General features: G+C 42.6%; 1 protein-coding gene across 4 annotated transcripts in view; it reads right to left on the reverse strand.

Moving 5' to 3' along the window:
- LOC148025772 (vacuolar protein sorting-associated protein, putative (DUF1162)) overlaps positions 1–24995 on the reverse strand; it is a 238064-nt gene that overhangs the window by 47216 nt on the left and 165853 nt on the right. For all 4 annotated transcript variants that reach the window (XM_087693004.1, XM_087693005.1, XM_087693006.1 and 1 more), the window contains 5 exons: positions 7617–7960; positions 7290–7424; positions 7033–7203; positions 6811–6936; positions 6639–6728 (listed from right to left, as the gene is read on the reverse strand). In XM_087693004.1, coding sequence (XP_087549130.1) covers positions 6639–6728; positions 6811–6936; positions 7033–7203; positions 7290–7424; positions 7617–7960 — 866 coding nt within the window. The remainder of the gene's footprint in view (positions 1–6638; positions 6729–6810; positions 6937–7032; positions 7204–7289; positions 7425–7616; positions 7961–24995) is intronic.

The raw sequence follows: 24995 nt of genomic DNA on the forward strand, positions 1-24995 counted from the left end.
GCTGGATAGACTTCCTTTACGTTTCAACTCCTCTTATTTGAAACATTCACTCTTTCGAGGTTATATGTAGCAAGTTATTGAGAGATTCTTACTGGACTTCGCCTCGGAGGGCACTGCTTCCTTTGAACGATTACTCTCTAATGTGCAGCAGATTGCGCGGCAGTATGGGATCCACCATGCCTCACTTTGTCGGCGGCGTCGACACACAGCAGAGGACTTACTGGCTTTGGTTCGCTCGCTGCTGGTGGACACTCCAGATGATGAATTTCTGCTGTCACTGGCAATGCGTTTGGCTAACCTTATTAAAGAGTTTCAGTTGAAATCTTATTAGAAGGCCAAATTGCAAAATTTGACTGAGAATTTGCAAGATAGTGCTTGCCAAACTCATAAGTTCTTTCACGCCCTGCATGCCTCTCCTGCTCAAGAAAATATGACTAGACTCCAGAATTCAGAAGGTCAAATGGTCACTGACCCTCAGACCATTGTCAATATATGCAGGAATTATTTTCTTGATCTTCTTGGTTCTTCTTAGGCACCTTCTGATGAGGTTGCGCATGCACGTTCAGTCTTCTATGATCTGGTCCAGCATCGGGTTCCACTTGATATGCAAACTACTTTGGAGATAGATATCTGTGAGGAGGAGGTTATGGATGTTTTGTTGCACCTGCCTAAAGATAAAAGTCCCGGTTGGGATGGTCTCAAAAATGAATTCTTTGAGAGTTCTGCTACCCAACTGGTGAAGCCATTGACGGCTATGTTTCAGCAGGTTTGGGAAACAGGGTTCATGCCTTCCTCATGGAAAGAAGGGCTTATTAAATTGCTTCCAAAGGTTCCTTCACCGTCACCGTTGCAACATTGGAGACCAATCTCTTTGATGGGTTCGATGTAAAAAAATATTTTCCAAAGTACTGGCGAATCGGCTCCACAAGCATCTTCCGGCCATTGTGCATCCTCTTCAATATGGTTTCATTAAGGGCCGCAACATTCTGCATAATATCTTAAATGTGCAAATGGCTATTGACTATGCAACGCACTCTAGCCAGGAAGTGGTATTGGTCCAATTGGATTTGGAAAAGGCTTTTGACTATTTAGACTGGTCATTCATTGCAGAACTTATGTCCACCATGGGCTTTGGCACTCGGATGTCCCACTTGATCTACACCATCAGTGCTGCGGCTTCTTCGAGTTATGCTAAATGGTGGTGTTACAAAGCCCTTTGTCCTTGCACGCTCTGTGAGACAAGGTTGTCCTTTGAGTCCTCTCTTCTTTGCCCCAGCGATTCATCCGGTTCTTTCGATGTTATCCTCCATGGCAGCTTCTGCGCAATTGGCCGGATTGTCTCTTTCTTTGGTCAGTACTTCATTAGTCAATCGTTGGCTGATGACAGCTTTATGATTTTACGTGCGGACAAGGACAATATTCGCAAGCATTAGATGTCTGGACGCTCTTTGGCTAGGCTTCTAGTCTTCGTATCACTACTTCCAAATCAGCCATTCTCAGTTGCACAGAGCCCGATTTACAGTCACTGGGCTTGCAGGGCCCGGCTATTCCCCGTGGTTCCATTGTCAGGCATCTTGGGTACCCTTTGGGTGTTGATGTTCAGCCAAAACAACTACTACAGTGGATTTCACAAAAATTGACAGCGAAGTTTATGTATTGGAAGTCGCAAGCTTGGCCCTTCCATGTTCGCCTCAAAGTGGCCCAGATAATTATGCTGCCAATGCTCACATATTTCTTTCCATTGCTGCCTTGGACTCCTACCACTTTGAATGCTCTCACGTGGCCCATTCGTTTCATGTTATGGAAGAAGGATTCATTGCAGGCAAGTATTTCGTGGATTTCCTGGTCGCATACATGTACTTCCAAACGCCTGGGTGGAGGGGCCATTTTGGATGTCGAAACTCATATGCTGGCCCTTCGTTGGTCTCTTTTTCGTGCCATGTGTGTGGAGCATCACCCGTGGGTCGTCATAGCCCGCTGTTATTTTCTTGAGGACCGCGGGCTTCTGCATGGTAATACTCAAATTCAAAGCTCCTGGTGGCATGTTCTTAATGCAGACTCTCAGTTTTTGAGTCCATCATCATCCCTGCTTGTCCACTTGGTCGGCTCCTGGCAATCGGTTCTCCAGAAGGCGTATTGGCATCCAGCTGAGGCTCGCTTACATTCTAACACTTTCCAACTGGAATTGTTGGCAGCCTCGAGATTACTTTCATGGGAAGGCAAACAGGAGCTCAGGCCAAAATTTAACCGCATGGCCCAATTGGGCTTGACTTCCGTTGCAGATGCCACCCTTGCCAGTCATAATGTCTTCATATCATTCCGCACTGCCAGGCGGCTTTTCCAAATCCCTCGGGGATACCATAATTTGTGGGAACAACTTTTGTTAGTCCTCCAGAGTAGGCAACCCTTTCCTGCCCTTGCTATGGATCGCCCTTGGCAGGACTGAGTCCTGGCAGGCCGGTTGAATTTGGAAAAGGCCTCGGCTAACCAGGTGTACCATCTTCTGATTAAAGATCATCAATGGCTGGTCACTAAAGCCAATACTGTCTGGGGGTTGCGGAAATCTCACTCATGGTGGAAAGCAACTGTGATGGAAGGCTAGGTGAACAAGACACCTTTCAAATGCAAGGTCTTTCTTTGGAGGGTGATGATTGGTGGTCTTCCTCTTGCCTCGGCCCTTTCCAAGCGTCAAATCTCTAATAGCAATTGTTTCTTCTGCACCACCATGGTGGAAACGGCCTGTCATTTATCTCTTGCCCTCTCGTTAAGCATATTTGGTCGCTTTTGTCAGCGGTTTGGCAAGCGGTGGTTGGTTTCTCGCTGAGCCCTTTCGACTGGGTTTTTGTTCGCCCAAAATACCCCGCACCGGCACAATTGCATATGAAGATCTTATTCCATTTTCTTAGATATTGGGGATGTTGGCACAATTGGACCACTCGGAATGCCTTTCTTTTTGATTCGGCATCTAATGTTCCGAGACACATTGCCAGGCTCAAAGGCCTTTTGCTTTGGCAGATAGATCTCATTCCGCACTCTGACTAGCTCCCTCGGGAGGACTTACTCCCCCGGCATATGGCAATCTCCACTGTGTCTTTGCCATGACTTGTGTATCTCAGTCTGGGTTTTGTACTGACAGTTGACTCACGCTGGCGTAAACTTGTACTTTTTTCGTAATTAATACAATTACCTTTTACGGAAAAGAGAGAGAGAGAGAGAGAGAGCAGAGTCAAGTACGATTCGATAAGAGTGTACCAACAATGTGTTGGTACACAAAGAATAAAATGTATTTATACTTAGGGCACGTAAGGGTGCGTTCACATGTACAATGTGCATGCACTATACACGGAGGTTAAACCGGGACTTTATCCCAACATCTCTTTGTCCTAGGTAGCTGGTTGAAGAGAAGGTGGCTGCCTCAACTTCTCTTAAACAATGGATGAGTCAATCTGGTGAAAACATACACCTATTGATCTCCAAACCCATCTACTAGATGCAACAATTTGACCTCAAAAACATTTCTAAGCCTAGTAGTGCAGATGTGCTGAAAATGGAATGAATGCTAGGTTACCATGGTACTTCATCAGCAAGAACAATGGTCTCTAAACTCCATAGTAGTAATTTCCTTTCTATCTCATATCCTTGCCCAAAAGAAGTCCCCCTCCTCCTAATAAGCTTCACCATTATCACTTTAATTGTCCCAATCAATGACCCCAAATTGCCCCTAGATTTGGCTTGAATAATGATATCCTATAATACCTTACCCTTCGCAGGACTACCATCTGCACCTGACCAAATAAAATTCCTACTGAGCCACTCAACCTGACCAATGCATGACCTAGAGGAGGCCCAACAAGAGGTAGCATACCACATGGTAGCAAGTAAAACCTGGTTCGCCACTACCACTATCCCTTTTAGTGATAATCTTGATGTTCTCCTAATATAGTAGCTTCTCTCTTTTGCTCAAAAATAAGGGTGCCAACTGCTCCTCTTAGGTGATATCAATGCCCACATGACAACCAAAGTATCTCATTGAAGTACCATTTCCAACCCAAGTGAAAATCTCATGTATATGGTTGTTGAGTGTGAGCTCAAAACCCATGGGATTTGTGCTCTTCAAGCCCTGTAGAAAACCTTGATCGTAGTTTCAAATGCCTTAAATCTCTGCTCATCCCCATCCAAGTAGACCGATATGTCCTTGTGCAGACTCTACATCCAACAACTCAAACTTTGGGATGGGTAGTAAATTTGTCACCTCTAGAACTGCCAATAAGAACTTGACTATGAGCAAAGGAATAAAGGGTTGCTACTCCTCACATCCACTACTTTGGTAAACCCATCATTAGCATAGTGCCCTCCAAGGACTCCCAATCAACTCTGTCATAAGCTTTCTCGAAACAAGATGCCACACAATAGTAGAAACATTGTCCAAGATGTGCTGCTTCCGGGATGCTGTACTTCCAAACAAAACCTGTCCAGGTAGAACAGATGGTTAGAGAATATAAACTATGACTGATCACTTTTGCAAGGATCTTAAATGCCATTCCAAGAGAAATGACTGCTCTCCCTTCAATAGTCTCCAATTTGTCTCCGTTTCCTTTCAGGATGTTGGATGTCCTGAGAACTACAATCATCCATGAGGGGGGATGTATTGCATCATTGGATATCTAGGATGGGCACTCAAAGCATGGGCCATTCGGCTAGTAGCTATGAAAGTGTCATAAAAGTTAGACAGTTGACATATATTGTAGTATAAGAATACCCTAAGGCTAGGACATTGAAGGAGGCCTGTAAAAACAACTCCAGGCCCAGCTGTGTGTCCTCTCATACGTGAGATCCACTTTTGGACTGTAGACCCTAGGTAGCTCCCTCCACATTGAGATGGTGTGAGCTGAAGGTATAGGACATCAGCACTTGCAATAGAAGCGTGCCCACAATGCCACTAATTTTGGGCTCCAAGGTGAGCCCATTTGGCTCTACTGCTGCAAGGTGCATCTAATGTCCCATCTTTTTATGTTTCTTCCCATCTTGTATGGCTTGTGCCATGTCAAGCGTGCACCTTGGAGATCTATGTGGACGTTTCACCCTCCATGTGGGCTAAGTGCCCTTGTGTCTGGTTCAAGAATACAATGGAGGAGAATTACCAAGAGCAAGTTGAAGAAACGCATCACATTGGCTAGGCATGTGTGGACTCAAGGTACTCTACGAGCAATGGCCTAACTGCATGATCAAGATCCATTGACAAGCAATTGTAGAATACCCCCATATAAGTATCATTCTCTATGCCACACAACAATGGTCCCTCCATGGATCGTTTTAAGTGGCAAGGCATGAGTGGGCTCAAGGTACGCTTCGAGCAACGATGTAACTGCATGATCAAGATCCATTGGCAAGCAGTTGTAGGATACCCCCATATAAGTATCATTCTCTACGCCATACAACAATGGTCCATTCCAAGTTCCATGGACATTATTGAGTGTCTAATACTGTAAGCAGCTATTACTACAATACAGAAGGAGACCTGTATTGCAGGGTCAATCCGTGGTGCAAGAGTCAAGAGGTAGATAGTGTGTGAAATCTACACCAGTGACTGGTGTATTGGGAAGTGGAGTAGGATAATTTACCATGAGGCACAAAGAGCTAGACAATAGTGTTGCGAAGAGGAGGAAGGGTTGTGCAAGAGTCTAACCACTATCCAGAGGTGTCACAAGTCCTTAGGGGCCACACCCTTCCTCTTTGGGAGGGACTCCCTCCTAACCAACACAAGATTGGGATAGCACCTGATCACATTTTTGCAGGCCTCCTAAACCAATTCGTGGAATATGAGATGCCCAAAGCTAGTCCCTTGAGATGCCCATATAGGGTAGAGATGTGCCACATTCATTTTGGCATTACCAGCCACTTGAGATATACTCATAAGAATGCTGTTATGGTATGGGCCAGATTTCCCAAATGTCTGATTAATGCACAATTGCTGGGTATCAGGAATAACACATCCCTTGGAGCCCAGGATTTTAATAGCTTAATTTTTTCAAGCACTCTTTGCAGCAATTATCTTCATGACATATTGTACCACTCCTGCCGCAATGTTCTTGATTATCCTTGTCTAAAGAACGATCCTGTTTGTCAGTTATTGATTTTTAAAAAACCTTAAAAAACAAGTCTACAAAGAAAAAGGTTAGGAATCCAGACTACTTGAGGACTAGGCTCAATCTTTAACATTGAGCCTGACTCGATCCTAGACTTGGAATTGCGCATTAAGCCTAGGTTGTAGAGCAAGATTTTCTGTTCAACCTACTCAAAGTTTTGCATAAAATGACATGTGAGAAACGCCTAGCTTCTGCAACTATGTATATGGAGAGAAACATTAGGACTGAAACCTCCATGCTATTGAAAATAAACTGGAAATTGAGTGCTGATGCCTCTGCCTTATCCAATCATTGTATTTCACAAATTAATCTTAAGGATTCATTTCTGAAGGACTCTACAAAGAATCCATCCTGATTGACACTGGGAAATCCATTTCTAGTTAGCTTATGTTTTCAGATTTCTAGAAAACGTTCAATGCGTTGAATATACCAAGGAAGACGTACTAATCAAGAGATGGGAGAAGAGAGAGCTAAGAGAAGATACCGACTTACCTTTATAAAAGAATGCAGAAGTGTTCTAAATGCCTCTTGTGTTGATGAGTAATCTGCATGCAGCTGACCAGGAAGGAAGGTTGCTACAATCTACAAAAGCAACAAATAACTCCTCAAAGCTTAAAACAAAAAATCCATTTCATTGGTAACAGTCACAAGAACTGAGCCAAACCTTTATTGGATGTATTTCAAAACGTTCAAAGTAGATTTGTCGACTAGATGTTGACTCAGCAAGTGATTGACGATAGAATGGCACAAGCTTCAGTAAAGTTTCTTCATCCAGATTAACATCAATGGCCTACCTTGCACAGATTTTCGAAAGTCCCAAAAAGCATGTTTCAGTATATGGCAATGAAGACCTGTGCTCAAATGTCCACAAAAGCACAACTTACACCTGAAGAAGTATAGATGAATATTTCACATGATTGGGATTTGATGCATGGTTAGAAACAATTGCAGCCATATGTAGCACTGTTTCACCCTTTCGAAAGCGGTCCTGATTATGGACTCTCAACATGGATGCAAAAGGAGCTCCTTGCCATTTTTCATCCACGCTCAAACTCTGCTATTACACATTTTAAATTGAATAATTTCAGCATTCAATAAAAATTCATACCAGTGAGATAAAAATGACTCTCTATTTTGGACTACCTGCACTTTGAGCTGTAACAAAGAGTGCTTTTCTGTCCTTAATATTTCTACTAAGAAGCTGCTCATTTTCAGAGAGATGATGGCCGAAAATCTAGAGTCCAGCACACGAGCTTCTTCAATGGCACCGTCATTTCTCTGTTTCAAGCAGTTATTGTTCTCACAGAATGAGATTCATAGAGCAAACTAAAAGGGAGGTGGAAGCAAAGCACAAAGGCAGTAGAATGAGAAGTACTGAGATGTCACACTCAAAAGATTATGAAACAAAACATAGATGCAAGTATCATATGAAACACAATTATTTGAAAACATGCACAATAAACTACACACCTGTCTTGCAAACTCAAAAAGAGTGATCGCAAATATAGGAACCTTGAAATCCATCTTTAATGATGGCATGGAAACATGTGACTGCCAATTATTTCTTCTCGAAACCTTATATTTCTCACATACACGTAAAACTCGATGGGGTCCATCTGCACATACTTCATAACCCACATTGATAGAATCCAATGAGCCTGAAAGCTCACCTCCTTTAGAATAATAATTCTCACTTGCTTCTTCCTGATTTTGAAACGGTAGCAGTAATCCAAGTACATTGCTGGGCTTTGCACCATGGACTGATCTCCAGGGTCTTAGCTGGTCCAAATTTATCTCGTTGCAAAACTCTGTACCTAAAAACACCAACACCGACATCCTGCTTCATTATAAACATGGCATAACAAAGTGAAAATTTTTCCACAGGTATGTAAGTCCTCAATTTCCTCCATATGCATGCAGAAATAAAAACCAACTGCCACAAACTAAGTGTGCAAATCAACAAATCATAGGGATTTATTTTTTATGTTGCTTATGGTACTCATACCACCCATAAGCACATTGTGAGCTGTCCTTCATTGGCTTAAGTCTTTCATTCTCACTTTGTTTACTGACATCCTATTTGGATTCTCCTACGATATCTGAAGGAAAGTACAATCAAGCCCTACTGACACATGAGATTTTGTTCAACTCTCTAGAAATAATCCATCTATAACTTATGGGAGCCACTGCAGGTCTTGTCAAAGAACACGTATATGCAGAGGCACTTGCTCACCACCCAGGCTCTCTGCAGGTGATCAGGGTATACAAGGCATGGTAAAGGATGAGCTGCCTAGAGGCAGCCTGCAACACAACAAAGTATACACCTCTAATGTAATAGGAGGCCAGGATTCCAAACAGCCAGAACTGCAGTGGTGATCTTTCATGCAGTGGAGGTGCCCTGAATGGAATAACCATGAAGTTTGTGAATATGTCAGCCAAGATAAAACCTCAAACCATCCATATCTATAGTGAGAAATCGACACTAGCAGTAATACATATGACATTGTTGGCCGATACCCAAAAGAAACGACTGCCCCAAGCATGTCAGCATAGGCCGCTGTTGGTCTTTGGCAATGCAAAGATCCATGAGATGCCAAGAAAATGTAAGCGAAAATCTGCTGGGCTGAAGGGCAATCCCATATGCAACTTAGGGGGATTGTGGCAAAATTGCCATATGGCAAATGACCCATGTCACATGTGGTCAACCTAGGTGTGCACACTTCAAATCCATGTAGGCAAGCTAGGTCCCAAGTACAAAAGCTCATATGTGCCACAAGCCCAAAGAATGTAAAATTCTGTGGGCCATAGAAGCTCTGCTATAAGTCATGCTCAAATTCTGTAAACAAGGCACTTGTGGTAGCAATGGGAAGCAATAAATTTTTGATAGGGAAGCTAGTCTATCACACCTAAACATGGAGGACCATGGCAGGCCAGCATTCATTATCCATTGGATCTTTGAAGAGATTAGGACCAGAGACTTAGGGAGGAGTTTTAAAGTGAGATTTGCAGCTTCCATCATCAGATAATGGAACTCGGTTGCATCTGTCCTCCATCAGATACCACCAACTACAGCTGAAGAAAAGATAAGGCTGCCTCTTCTCCTCAATCATTATTTGCAATCAAAGTCAGGCCGTACTCTTGGACAAAGGACTTAACTATCTTGGAGAAGGTTCTCTATACAGGGTGCTACCTTAGTGGGAAAAGCCATGAATTTGGTTATAGACTTTATAGGCTCAAATTCAATGACTACTAGCAAGTGCTATAAATTGGCTGGTCTCTTTGTTGAGCATCTTTATAGACTTTATAGACTTTATAGGCTCAAACTCAATGACTACTAGCAAGTGCCATAAATTATCTTGGAGGTACTCTAGCCCTTTCCAAATTACCAAGAAGATAAGTAGCATATCCTCTATGCTTGATTTACCTCCACAGATTTGAGTTTGCCCTACGATCCATGTGTCATTAGAAAGAACGACTCGGGCAAGGAGAACTAATTGTTCCCATTGAGGAAGTCCCGTGGCTCAAGGACACTCCTCAATATGTTCCATTGGAGCCCAAATTTGTTCTTGACCATAGGACTAAGCAATCTCATAACAATGTTTATCTTGAGTATTTAGTCGAATGGGAAAACAATGCAATGGCAAAGGCTACCCTAGCATTGGTGTGTTTGTTGAAGAGTCGTTTTCCCCACCTCGTTCCTAAGGATAATGGTAGGGACATCAATCATTCATAAGGGGGGAACTGTTACATCCTTGGATATCTGATTGGGCGGCAATAGCCTTCGCCACAGTGGTCATGATGTGATCTAGCGCAAATGCACTAAGGACAGTTCGGGGTTAGGGAAACTAAGTTCTATTTATAGGACTCAAGACCCTATTGTGCATATCCTTGTGTGATCACCACACTTGGACTCTTCGACCAAAGGCTAACACCTCCATACACCAAGATGGTGTGGACTAGTAGTGGGACGATAGCTCTTGGGACATGGTCGTGACCCGCAATAATACTAGCTCCTAGGGATCCAAGCTCAAGGGTGAGTCCGTTTGGCTCCATGGAGGAGTTGAGTCTAATGTCCAATCCCTTCATATTTGTGGATAAGGCTTGTTTTGTCTCTTGTGTGCAAGTTGGATCCTAGGTGGGCATTTCAAGTTGGCATTTCCGGAGCTAACACAAGAGATTCAAAAGTAGAGACTACAATGTCCCAAAGGAGCCAAGACTACGATTAAGGCTATTGTAGAGGGAGTACTCCTAGCTTGAGAATGGATAGATAACACTTCTCAAATCAGGTTAAGTCTCTTCTCTAGAGGGGATATCCTTCTCACAATCATTGCAACTAGTAGTGACAAGGACCAAGGCATGCACTTTCATGGTTGAAGAGGATGACCGTCTCCAACATGAGGGCTTGGACCAAACATAGTACACAAGTTGCTTTAGACAGAGGAGCATAGTAGTGGCACACTATGAGAGGAATGGCACATCAACCTGGACCCATCCACCTACCTATTAGATCGATGGAGACACTCAGCTTATTAGAGGAGGCTACTCCAATAATTACTCTAGCATCTAGGAGAGTAGGTGTGAAGGGATCCATTCCTTGATAGGCCAGGCGGCATGCCCTTCCTTGGCTACACCATAGAAATGAGAAGGAGAGCTATGATGAGCAGAATCAAAGCCAAGCCAACAACCACTTCCCATTGGCATAGACATGGAACCTCAAACCATTTCTTATTGGATTTTTGGAGGAGACTTGATTATAGTTTTAGGCTTAGGTATATATCCCTCGGTGTGTGGCTATTAGCTTGTACGTGCTTAGCACGTGCTACTCGGTTTGGATAAGGCACAGACCCAATGTCATACACAAGATATGGTGAGCCAAAGGTGCAAAGATCCATGGTTGCGACCTCGGGATCTATAGCTTAGGTCACAAAAAGATGCCTAGCATATGATGTTCACGGGATCCTTTCTTTCCTCATCATTGGACAGCATTTGAGCAGGATCCCCACTCTAGATTACTTGTAGGCACAGTGAACCCAAGGACATTGTCATCAATTCTTGCTTGGTACATTTGAATCGCGAGGTGTACCATGCTTTAGACCTTCAAGATGTATCCATAGATTCTTTCGAGGATTTGGACTAAGGTCATCCACTCTCTCCGCAAGAAAAGCAGGAGGATGCACAATGTTGGGAATAAAGGCCCTCGTGCCTTTAAATGTGCTCGGGTGTGAACACACCCTTAGCACTTGTACTTACACATATATATCTATCTAAAAAACCTAAAGGTACACACTTGTCATTGTACCTACAAATGTGCTCACTCTCTACTCTCCTCTATCTCACTCTCTCTGTCTCTCCTTGCGCATAACGACTGACTGTCTCGATCTTCATGCTCTCCTGCACTACAAATTGGTATCAGAGCGTAGGTTTCGTGAGCTTCCTGAGGCCATGGCACAAGTTGCTCGAGCCACAAGGCTCATTCAACAAAGGTTGTACTGAAGACTATCAGTCGGACGACAGGGCAGCAGTCAAGTGACCAACACGTATGTGGCAGTGGGTGTGATAGGCTGGGCGAGTAGGCAACGCCTTGATACAGGCAAAAATCAGTCGAGCGAGGAGAAGGCCTGCAACATCACAGCGAACAAGACTGACGAATAGCGTGCAACGGGCAGCAGGTACTATGCAGCCTGCAGCGAGGTCCAACGTGGGCGTGAGATAAGGCACGCTTGGGACGGCTGCCAACGGGCCGTCAATCATGCGACCCGCTTGGCGGGTCAACGGACCCGCCATAATGTTCTTACAAAATCAATTTCTTCTTGAAACTCCTTTTGCCCACTGACGGGCATTCGTACGTGTAGGCACAGTCAGGATTTTCGGCAGATTTAGGCTATAAATTTGGGGCTTTTCCCAAATGGGATCTCAACACAGAATTGGACAATCTGACTCAGAAATTGCAAAGTCGATGCACATTTGCCTGGGAATTTTGGGGCTTTTCACATTTTAGCGAAATTCTCTCAATTTCATTGAAATTAGTGCACGCAGGACTTGGAAAATTTAGGGATTTGTCCAGATTTGGTGCGAGCAAGATGCAATAGTGATATATGTCTCAGAAATTGCAGGAATTTGTGACATTTTGTCCCTGACATTTGGGGCTTTTCATGTACATGCACAAATTGGGCTGAAATTTACTCGATTTCTTGACATTGATGCACATTTGATCCCGTGCAATTTGGGGCTTTTGCAGTTTGGGCAAAATCTGTGCAGCATTTGGTCATTTTATGTACATGCAGGTTGAATTCCACGCAAATTGGACATCAACACTTGGAAAAATTTGGGGGTTTTGCTGAAATTGCTCTATTTTGGCAAAATTGGCCTGTTCTATGCATGACAGAGAAAATGCAGATGTGTGTTTGATGATTTGAGCACAAAATTTTGGGGCTTTTGGCCGTTCGTGTCAAATCTTATGCCCGTGGATACATGTACAACAGAAATTGCAGCTAAAATTTGGAATTTCTCATGTAATGTGATGTATATGCCCTTGGAATAGCTGTAATCAGTTGTGGAATGCTGTAGCACATGGTTAGGTGCTTCTGAAAATTTATTTACAGATCTGAAATCTGAGCTTCTGCGTGTCATTTATTGCTGGTTGGTACTTGTTTGTACCTTGGTCACTTGGGTGACAGTTTTGGGACTGCATTTGCTGATTTTTTGGTCACCTTTGGGCTGAAAATCATGGCTGGCAGCAATGACAGCAGTAATCTTATGCACATAAAGAAGCTTGAAGGCGCACATAACTTTGCAATTTGGCAAAAGAAGTGCTACAATATCCTGTTGCAAAAGAAGCACGCAAAGCCAATCAAAACCAAAGGGGAAAAGCCCGCGGACATGGAACAGGACAATTGGGATGAGTTAAATGAGATTGCACACTCAACCATAGAGCTATCGATTTCTGATGCCTTGCTATTCAACATTGAAGGTTTGGATTCTGCTTATGCTATATGGACTAGACTGGAAGAACTGTATGCACAGAAGGTACTACCACTATCTATCAAAATAAACATAGCCTTCCCATGAATGTTGTTGAGAGTATAGGAATATGAACCCCCCTTATGTAGGAGTGGATAAGGGTAGGAAGGTGTTAATGGTTTTGAGGGGAAGGGGAAACCCTAACCCTAGCTAGTTGGGGCTATATAAATAGCCTAGGGGTCTAGATCAACTTTTGAGTGAGAGTGACCCAAGTTGTACTTTCATAAGAAACTTAATGAGCAAGAATTGTTCTTGTACTTGTGTGCTCTTCTCTCCCTCTTGTGCACACTCTCTAGCTTCCACTATAATCTTACACATGGTATCAAAGCCAACTCTGATTCTTCAACTTCCCTCAGCCTCTCTACACACCTAAGTGCACAAGAAGAAATCTTGTCCTCTCATTTACCTTCATTTCCACCATAGTTAGCTTGACCCACCTCTCTTGGAGGACTTGGGGAGAGCATTTCAGCTCCTAATTTTTTCTGGAGATATTCTCCTCAACTCAGGGCGATTTGGCGTGGCACATTAGAGGCTGACATTGGGTGACGTGGAGGGCAGCATTACAGAAAATGTAGAAAATGGCGCATATTTGCAGGTGACATGTTCTGGAGCTCGGCACTTGTTGATGGTGGAACAATATTGGTAGCTATCATAGAGCTTTGTTAACCCGTTTAACTCTATTTTCAGCCAGTTAGTTGCCTTGAAGTTCATGATTGATGAGGAATTTAAGGCTACTTTCTTGCTTTGCACTCTACCAGAGAGTTGGGATACATTCAGGATTACTATGAGCAATTCTAATGTGATCCTTTTGTATGATGATGTAGAGAGTGCTCTACTTATGGAAGAAATGAATCGGCAGAACAATGCATCCAGTAAGTCTTCTAGTGCTTTGCATACTAGGGATAGATCACAGCAAAAGGGTAAATATGATAGCAAGGGACACAGTAAATCACGTGGCAAAGATGTTGAATGTCATCATTGTGGCAAGAAGGGTGATTGCTACAAATGAAAGAAAGAGAAAGGAAAAGGCAAGAAGACAGATGATAGCAAGGAAGAGAAGAAGGGCAGTTAGTCTAAGAAGAGCAGTGTAAAAATTAAAGAGGTGAATGTAGTCACTCATGACAGTGATAGTGGGAGTGACGTACTCTTTATCTCTTCACACTTTGGTGCACGTGCTTTACGTGCAGATACCGATGATGGCATGCATACCTGGATTCTCGATTCACGTGCTTCCTTTCATGTCACCCCTCATCATGAGTGGTTCTCTGCCTATACAGGGGGACGACATGGTGTTGTCCATCTTGGGGACAACTATACATGTGAGATTATAGGTATTGGCAGTGTGCAGTTACAGTTTCAACATGCCTCTATCTTTACACTTCAGCTTGTATGGCATGTACCTCAGCTCAAGAAGAGCTTGATTAGCACAAGGTAGCTAGATGATGATGGTTTTCATACAACCTTTGGTGATGGAAAATGGAAGATTTGTAAGGGATCAAAAGTGATTGCCAGAGGGTGCAAGAGTAATACCCTATATCCACTTCATGTATCTAGTGTGCATGACCATGTTGTTGCCATGACCGAGCAGCCAAGTGTTTCTTTGTGGCATGGCTGGTTGGGACACATGAATCAAACTGGAATGAAAGTGCTTTCTCGTTTGGGTTACTTGCCTTGTCTTCGTTATGCTGATTTTGAGTATTGTGATCATTGTATTTATGGCAAACATGCACAGACGTCTCATAAAAAGTCTCTTTCTTTGAAATCTTCTCCTCTAGAGTTAGTACATTCGGATGTATGTCAAATGCCAGGATTATCTTTAGGGGGAAAGAAATATTTTGTCACCTTTGTCAATGATACTACACGGAAGGTATGGGTTTACCCTATTCGTAGCAAGGATGAAGTGCTTGACAAGTTTAAAAATTTGTTGGCATTGGCTGAAAATCAGTCAAAAAAGACACTTAAGTCTCTTCGCTCTGATAATGGTGGGGAATATGTGTCCAAGGCTTTTCAGGCATTTTGTGACAGCAAAAAGATAAAGAGGGAGCTCACTGCCCCTCATAATCCACCCCAAAATGGAGTTGCACAGCGTATGAATTTGACCATATAGAATAAGGTCCGTATGATGCTGTCTCATGTTGCATTACCCCATGGTTTTTGGGCAGAGACTGTTATGACAGCCGTTCACTTAATTAATTGGTTACCAAAAAGGTCTTTTGGGGGGGGGGGAGTCCCCAAGAAGCGTAATCGGCAAGCCACCTTTATATGCTCACCTAAAAGTGTTTGGCTGCGAGGCTTTTGTGCACATTCGTAAAGAAAAACGCAGCAAACTTGAGCCAAAGTCCTGTAAATGCATTTTCTTAGGATATGGTGACGAGGGTAAAATGGGGTATAAATTGTGGGATCCGGAGAAAAGGAAAGTAGTACACAGCAATGACGTTATCTTCCGGGAAGATCGTATGCATAAACAGCCCGAAAAGATTGAGGAGGTCCATAGGGTTGTATTCCGGGAAGAAATACCTAAAGGATAGCAAAATGTGCCCGTTGTACAGCAGCACATACTTGCTATAAATGAACGTGTAAATGCACTAGCAATTGCTCATGATAATGAGCCACTACATGTGCAGGAACAGCAAGGACAACAAGCTGTTAATGCTAATTTGCAGGCTGAAATGCCAGGACAGCATACTGAAAATGGAAATTTGCAGGAACAACTAGCAAACAATGACCATTGGGTTAGGAGATCGTCTAGAGCTACTAGACAACTTGACAGATTTGTTCCTGGAGCAAACAATGTGGTTGATTATGTCATGTTGACAGACTGTGGTGAACGGTTTTGCTTCAAGGAAGCAATGGACAGACAAGACAATAAGAAATGGTATAAAGCCATGTTGTCAGAGATGGAATCTCTTGAAAAAAATGGGTTTACAAGATGAAGGTCACTTCCAGTTCCTCACCAAAGTATAAAGCAAGATTGGTTGCAAAGGGGTACAAGCAAGAGCATGGAATTGACTTTGATGAGATTTTCTCTCCTGTAGTCAAGATGACTACATTGAGAACCATTTTGGGCTTGGTTGCAGTTGAGGATATGGAGCTTATACAAATGGATGTAAAGACTGCATTTTTACATGGTGATTTGCATGAGGACATATATATGCAGTAGCCTAAAGGGTTTGTTGAACAAGGGAAAGAAAAGATGGTATGTAAACTCAAAAGCAGTTTGTATGGGCTGAAACAAGCACCAAGAGAATGGTATCATAAGTTTGATACATTCATGCAGTCCCAAGGCTTTCGTGGAATCAAGTAGATCACTACTTGTACACCAAGAAGGCAACAGATATTGAAGTCTGATTATCTTGGTCTTGTATGTAGATGACATTACTGAAGCAAAGTCTTCATGGCAGCTTTGACGTGCAGGATCTTGGTAATGCAAATCACATTCTTGGTATGCGAATACTCAAAGATAGATCAAAAGACTTACTCAGTTGTGCATTTGCTTTGGGAAGCAAAAGGCATTTGTTGTTGGCTTTACGGATGCAAACTATGCTGGTCATGCGGATTGCAGAAAGTCCACTTCTGGGTATGTATTTACTTTCACACGAGGAGCAGTCTCTTGGATCTCCAGGCTACAAAAGTGTATTGCATTGTCTACTACAGAGGCAGAGTATATGGCTGCCACTGAGGCATGCAAGGAGGCTTGATGGCTTTCACGTCTAGTGGGAGAGCTTAGCATCACAGAGTTACCTATTCTCCATTGTGATAGTCAAAGTGCTATCATGCTTGCACAGAATCCCGTCTTTCTTGCAAAGACGAAGCACATACAGGTGAAGTACCACTTCATTAGAGATGTACTTGACAGCAAGAGCATTGAGCTTGTCAAAGTGCATACAGATGATAATCCTGCAGACCTTCTCACGAAGGGTTTTCTAGCAGAGCGGTTTGCTCACTGCCGACAGATGATGGGAGTTGGATAGATATATGTATTTCAGCTTTGTACATACCTAGACTTAGCTGATTCTTTTCTCCTCTTAAGGCACATTGCCTTTAGGTGGGAGGTTGTTGGGAATAAAGGCCCTCCTGCTTTAAATATGCTCGGGTGTGAACACACCCTTAGCACTTGTACTTACACATATATATCTATCTAAAAAACCTAAAGGTGCACACTCGTCATTGTACCTACAAATGTGCTCACTCTCTACTCTGCTCTATCTCACTCTCTCTGTCTCTCCTTGCGCGTAACGACTGACTGTCTCGATCTTCATGCCTTTCCCGCACTACACACAACGGTTCTGAAAAGAATGAGGAGGAGTGATGCCTTTCTAGGCACTTCGAATTCTTGCATATTTTTCCATACTGCCCCTCCAATGGTCTGGCATTATAGCTGACCCACTTGGTCGTTCACATAACCATTATATTTTTATGTACTTAGTTACTGTTTACAAAGTTCCTTGTACTTTGTATTTTATCCCCTGAGGATTTCCTCCAAGGTGTTATTAATAGAAATTTCTCGTCTCAAAGAAAAACGGCTGGAGTTTTAACATGTGGTAGCTAGTATTCATAGATCCACATTGGCTCTACTCAAGGACTGCCCCCACCTTTGTTGCAGCCTCCTATATTTACAATGCAGTTAAAGGACATTTTGTGACCTGTTTGAAAGCACCAGGGTTTACTGTTTATAGATTTGGGTTCCCCATGCATGTTATAATAACTGGGAAACCTAACCCTAGTAACAAATCATAAAATGTGCCTGTAATCTGCTGTGTATCAAGTATCATGTGATGAATGAAATATCATCATTAAAAAGTGCCATATGACCTGTCATAGAAAGTAGTTTCTATGTGGAACTATGATGATTTGCATGTACCTCATGGCATGTGTTCTTCAAAAATTGGCTATGCCTAAAGATGGCCTGCATGTATTAGTCTACTCAAAATTTACCTATAATAGGATGTGTTCTTCAAAAGGTGTCTATGCCAATCATATGATAATGCTAAAAAGTATATTTTCATATTAACACTTCGTAAAGGCCAAAATGCCAAATGAGCCAAAATGATAAATACAATTGAGCCACAGTATGTCTACTCATGTGCAACAATGCATAGCTCTCACTATCATAGTAAAATCTTGGAGAATGATGAAATCTGACTAGGAGAATGAAAAGCATGATGCTTGAGTCATCGTCAAGTATGAATTCATGTGTAATGACCTTTGTTATTTTGCATATGCTTGCCAGATTTTAATAACAGCAGTATGGCAGTTTCCATTACGCAAAAGAAGCCCAATACTACTCCCACTGGGAATCCTGCCTCAATGGTTACTTGTGTTGGAACGTCAAAGGAAAGCATGCAATTTAACTGATACATATTGGGCTTCACAAAATTTTATTTCTGTCAGGTCGGCTCAGCAACTTCGGCTTTCAACAAATTGATTGGGGCCTAAAATAACTCAACATGTCACATGCCAGTTTTTGAGGGATACAAAGTGATGCAATGACATTATCAAATGAGCATATGCAAGGGTCCACTAATGAAATGAGGCTTTGAAGACACATGTCACATGCCGGTTTTTGAGGGATACAAAGTGATGCAATGACATTATCAAATGAGCATATGCAAGGGTCCACTAATGAAATGAGGCTTTGAAGACACATGATGTGTTGTTGGTACTATGATTTGCAACTTATCTTTCAATATTAACTTAGATTTGTCCACTTTACTCACCAAGAAAATTGAGTCTAATGACACTACTCATGAGGGATACCTACATTACAAGTTTATCGGGATTGTGTTGGTACTATGATTTGCAACTTATCTTTCAATACTAACTTAAATCTGTCCACTTTACTCACCAAGAGATTTAAGTTTAATGACACTACTTATGAGGGATACCTACATTGCAAGTTTGTGCAATCATGATAAAGGTTATGGAAAAAGTGAACACGTACCATATGCTGGTCATTCAGCTATACATGTTGGAAGTATGGTGACCCTCAAGTGAGATTGGGAGAAAAAGAGTGTGCGCCCATGTTTACAACATCACAAGCAAAATATAGTGTAAACAGGAGCAATGATGAAAGTAGCGTTGAACTGATCTGAACAACATGACAGCCCTGCTGGTAGGTAGGTGAGCATCAGCAACAGTGGCTAGTCCTAGATGTGCCATTCTATTCAGCATCAGCCTGTACTCCTGTTTGCCTTGCCAAGTGGAGGCTTCGCAACAGCCACCATTTCAGCTCTCAAAGAGTTTGCCAACTCTCAATCTAGGGGTGGGTACCAAGAAGATTTAGCCGGGACCGATTTCCAAGAATGGACCAGATGATTCAAAAGCATGAAAGACTTAACAGGAAGAGGTTGCTCAGCATTAACCACATGCCACCATGGAGTAGAAATACTAGTGTTTCCATGCTTAATGCCTGGAGTCTCAAGGAAGAACCTATCAATCAAAGACCAGGGCTGTCGGCCCTCACACAGCCTGAAGCAGTGACCAGCGGAGAGCAAACATATGTGTCTCCAAATCTTGAACATCCCCACCTCATATTCTTTTGGGAGTGCAAACATGGTGCCACAAGATCTAGGATATACCCATCTGTATAGAATCATTCTTTCAAAGCAAGAAACATATGGGTTGAGTAATTTCCCACAAATCAGACTTCAGCCAAGGAAGCAAGGGTAGGTAATATGAAACCATTGGTGCCATGATGGTTTGAGCTATTTCCAATCTTGTGTGGAAAGGCCAAGCTTGCGATTTCCCACATTAAAACTTGTCCATAATGCCTAAGGATATCCAATCCATTAGCATCTTAGAAGAGACATGCACTCATGCCCCAAAGGATAGCCCAAATTCCTAAGCCTTTAAGCACAACATCAGCTTGGCAGCCCAAGGCCTGAAGATCATTTTCAATGCAACTAATAAGGGATGATTTAGAGGCATTAATGCGAAGCTGCCGGATAAAGGGCAAACAGTTTGTATTTTGCATATTCCTCTTCCTGAAGAGATGGGACCCTGCCTTTCAGCCATTCAATGCATGTGAGCAAGTCATCATTGGAATCCCCAATCTCACACAGAGACAAGGAATGGGCTAATAAGGATTGAGCGTGCTGCGATTCAGCTCGAAACGAGGAAGCATGCTGAATACCACATTGTCCGGATAATGCTCGCCCATTATCCCTAAAAACCGCCCATGCTTCCATCCCTATAGATAGGACCCTCAAGCTAAAAGAGGCTATCAGTTGCTGAACACCTTCCATAAACTGATTTTGCTGCAAAAAAGATTGACTAAACCGAAGAGGCAACGGGCAAGGAGAGCCTTAAATGCATGAATAGGTCTACGGCTCATTTCCAAGACCAAAGGGTAATGATCTGACAAAACATGTTGTTTTTCCACACGCATATCGATGATTGCAGGAAGAAAAGAATCACTTTGGACGATATATATCCTATCTAGTCTGGCCCAAGTGTTTGGATGCTGAAAAGAACGACAAGTGTATCTAGCTTGTGATGGATACATCTAGGACCACATGTCCTGTTTCAAAGATGCCGCTGCATGAGCATCCCAAGCCTGTCTCTTAGGACCATCCATAACCGAATGTTGAGAGGTTGCCTAATCTGCAGTCACACATGCATTAAAAGCACCCATAACAAAGCCTTGACGAGCCATGGCAAGGCAGTGCAGGTCTTCCCAAAGTTGACGACGTTTCCTTGCATTAGGAGCATACACGTCTCAAATACACAAAACCTCACCCTCATAAATTATTTCAAGAATCCCCCCCTCTCTCTCTCTCTTTTTTTTTTCGTAAATCTCTCTCTCTCTCTCTCTCTCTCTCTCTCTCTCTCTCTCTCTCTCTCTCTCTGCATCAGACTTCCCACATGGCTTACTTGCTTGTCCCACCCTGTCCCCACCACCGTCACTTGCCCTACATTCACCAAATAAAAACCTTGGATCGCAAAAGCACTCTCTTAGTAGTAGTAGTAGTAGACCCTGTCCCCACCACCATGACTTTCCCTACATTCACCAAATAAAGACCTTGGATCGCAAAAGCGCTCTCTTAGTAGTAGCAGCAGCGAAAAAATACCAGTACAAGATTGCAGGATTACAAGATGCAGGATGGCTCTAGTCCATCACGCATAAATAATACAAAGTCATGGCAAAGAAACAAAGGAGATTGCCGTATGCCAAGGAACTAAATCATCTATGACCAAGATATTTGCATGCTCTAGAAGGTCAAGGTACCACTAGAGAAGTCCCTTAAGCTTAACAACATGGCACTAAATGCACAAGGCCACATAAAAAATGACTGCATTGTGGGTGACTGAAATATGCCAATCACCCCAAAATCAGAAAATGTGAAACAGGATCTTCATATGAGGTTGTGGCAAACCATGGTACTTAGTTTTACCAAAAACCTAGCCAAACGGACGCATTCTTGTGCCCACCACCACAAGCCAAATGTTCGAGAGAAGGGCCCAAATCTTGCAAGCAAAAGGGCAAGATATGAATCTATGACAGAAAGACTCAACCACAATGGTATGGAAGAAACAATTTCCATTAGAGATACCTCTACGATGAAGGGCCAATGCAAGGAGGAGGCCCCCACCAACATTTTTCAAACAAATACCTTGCATTTGAATGGCCTCCATTATTATCAATTTCCGCCAAGCTTAAGATTTGTGCAACCCCCAAAGAGAATTGGCTTTGATAGTCAACCACGCGTCATCTCTAATCATGAGATTATAAATCTGACTAACTGAAAAGGACTGAAGGGTCAAACCCCCTACAAGATCTCAATCCTGCCAAGGGCAATCAGAATCTAGAACAAGAAAGGGCTGCCAGTCCTACAACAGATTAGAGACTCTACCCGACACATCACTATAGCCATGAGATACCCAAAAGACTCTTCTGACGGTGCAAAAGGACATGAGGGTCCCGTGGGGCAAGAGAGTGGCATCAGCCCACGAAGACAATCCAAGACATGCCATACGATTAAATTTAGGTCTCTCGTCTAACTTTCTTTCCCATGAAAGAATAGGGGACACCACTAGAATTTCCACCAACAATGAATTAGCTTCTTGTCTATCCTCTATCAAGTACCAAAGGGCCTTTTGAAAGGACAATTTTCCACAAAGACACCAAACTAAGAAGAGTGGAGGCAGACGTAAAAAAAGGGAGCCTCAATCTTAAGCACATGCCACCACGAGCCCTAAATCCTTGTATTGCCATACCAAAGGCCTCTCTCCCTAAGAAAAAAGCAAGCAATAAGAGCCTAAGGTTGCTAACCAATACATAGGGCCTGAAAAAATGACCAATGAAGGGCTTTCATATGGGTCTCCACATCCAAAATAGCCCCACCCGCATTGATTTCCAAGTCCAAACACGACTCCATGATATCCAATATATACCTGCTTGCATAGAATCTTTCTTCTAGAGCATAAAACAAAAGTCGTAACCAAGATGCCCTTCAATGTCACCTTGTTAGACAACCTTACCCTACCACCCTAAATCTAGCAAATTGGAGGCCGTGCAATCAATAAGGGAAGGTTTGGTGATGTTGATTTGCAAGCATGATGCATGACCAAATAACTCCAAACATCCAAGGCCAACCGAAGATTAGAAGCATCCGCTTTTATAACCATTAAAGCATCATCATCTAGTGCATAACCAACAAACTCTTGCTACAAAGATAGAGAAACATCAACCAACTGTCCCGTATCCACAAGATGTGATAGCATGGAAAGAACACAGTGAGTAGCAATTGCAAAGAAGAGTGTGCTCAGAGGACAGCCTTGTCAAATCGATTGTGCAAGGGAAAAAGGCTTAGTGACTCCACCATTGAGCATAACATGGGAGGTGGCACCCATACTAATGGTGTAGATCAACCTTGACATGCAAGGTCAAAAACCCATGATTTCCATGAGATCTCCAACAAAAGACCATTCCAAAAAGTCAAAGGCCTTTTCTAAGTCCAATTGCACCGAAACAACCTCCTGCTACATGTGTCACACATAGTCTATGGCCATCTATGCATTCACGATACTATGAAGAATGTTTCTCGTCAGAATGACGTGAAGTTTTATTGCTTTTCTTAGCATATGATTAAAAGTTAATCAAATGTACTAATGTCACTTGCAAAGTGAGATGCAAGCTAATTATTTCACACTGTGGGACCCAAGACCGTAAGATATCAGTTGATGCCAAAGGCAAAAGTTGTAATATTTTATGCCTAGCAAGTACTAGGTGATACACGGTGTTAGATTTGGGCCTAGACCAATTTATTGGCCACTAATGTCAATGGTAAGATTAGAGACTAGGTATTAATTAATTAATTAATGCCAGCCTAAGAGTCTATATGATGTGTTGCATGTACTGTCTATCACTATAAATTTATTGTCTGCTGGACAAATAGTAGAGAGCACATTCTTCAATTCAAACATAATAGAGATGGTTGTTTTACTAAAGAGTATGCAAATGGCTGCAAGCCGATTGCTAAAGGCAAAAGGAATGGCGAATATTTACCTTGGATGCTACTATTCCTGTGTTAAATGCAGCCATGTTTGCTCATGGCACTAGAGCTGGTAGGGATGTAGAAATCTAGCATAAGTGCATTGGACATGTAAACATACAACAGCTGAAAACCATGCAATAGAGGGAGATTGTACTTGGTTTGCCAAAATTCACCCATACGGAGTTAGGACATGTATGCTCCACTTGCCAGTTTGGAAAGCGCATAATGCATCCTTCAAGGGTGCAAGATATTCTGTCTTGTTAATTGATAATTTCAGCAAATATACTTGGCTGTATATTTTGAAGCACAAGGATGAAGTGCTAGATGTCTTCAAGGATTTCACAACACATGCTAATAAAGAGTTTGGATATTATATCTCATGCTTGAGATCTGATGGAGGCAGTATCTCTCTCATGAATTTGACAAGTACTTGGCTAAGTATGGCATTGAAAGGCAACTTACATGCAGTTATACACGATAGAGTGGTGTGGCAAAGAGAAAAAATAGGGTGCATATGGAAGCTGCAAGAGCCATGCTAAATGAGAAGAATTTATCAATTTGTTATTGGACTAAAGCAGTTGTAACTACAGTATATGTCTTCAACAAAACTACTACAGCTGGTATTCATGATCTTACACCGTATGAAAAACTCTATGGGCACAAACCTGATATCAGCCATCTTAAAGTCTTTAAATGTATTGCTTATGCACCTGTGCCGGAAAAAAAGAGGAAGAAGTCAGATCCGAAGACTGCTAAGTGTGCCCTTATTGACTATGCACAGGACAAAAAATCTTACAAATGCTAAAATCCGACTACCCATGAAACATTGGTTAGCAGGGATGTAGTGTTTAATGAGTTGGATTCATGGTATAGCAGTCCAAATGTGGTTGTTTCTAATGGACCAACAAACGATACACATATTGAAATTCATACTATGGATAGTACCACTATTAGTGGGCCTGCAGGAGACACATGCTCTGTTGTTATCCATGGACAGGTCTGTCACACACGGAAGACCTTGGCAGGAAACTCTGGAGAAGACGATCAAGAACAGAGAAAAAGTCATTCGATTCTAATGAGCACGAGCGATCCTTTCACCTCCCAGCCTTGCCTAGTTTATTGCTGGCCAGACCCATCGTGATCCGATTGCCAGCCGTCAAACCTTGGTGAGTCCTACTATTCTTGGACTCTCTTTGGTTCTAGGCTCCCCTAAACCCCGTTCGGGCGCCCAAGAGCCCGGACGGTCATCCTCATGCATGTTCCTCTTGATTTACCTTAATGTCACATTAAATGTCACATTAATGTTTGTGACCTTAATGTCACATTAAATATC

Source organism: Lygodium microphyllum, chromosome 14 (genome assembly GCF_053477565.2).
Source record: "Lygodium microphyllum isolate KBCC chromosome 14, Lygodium_microphyllum_v1.1.10, whole genome shotgun sequence".
NCBI classification, from domain to species: Eukaryota; Viridiplantae; Streptophyta; class Polypodiopsida; order Schizaeales; family Lygodiaceae; genus Lygodium; species Lygodium microphyllum.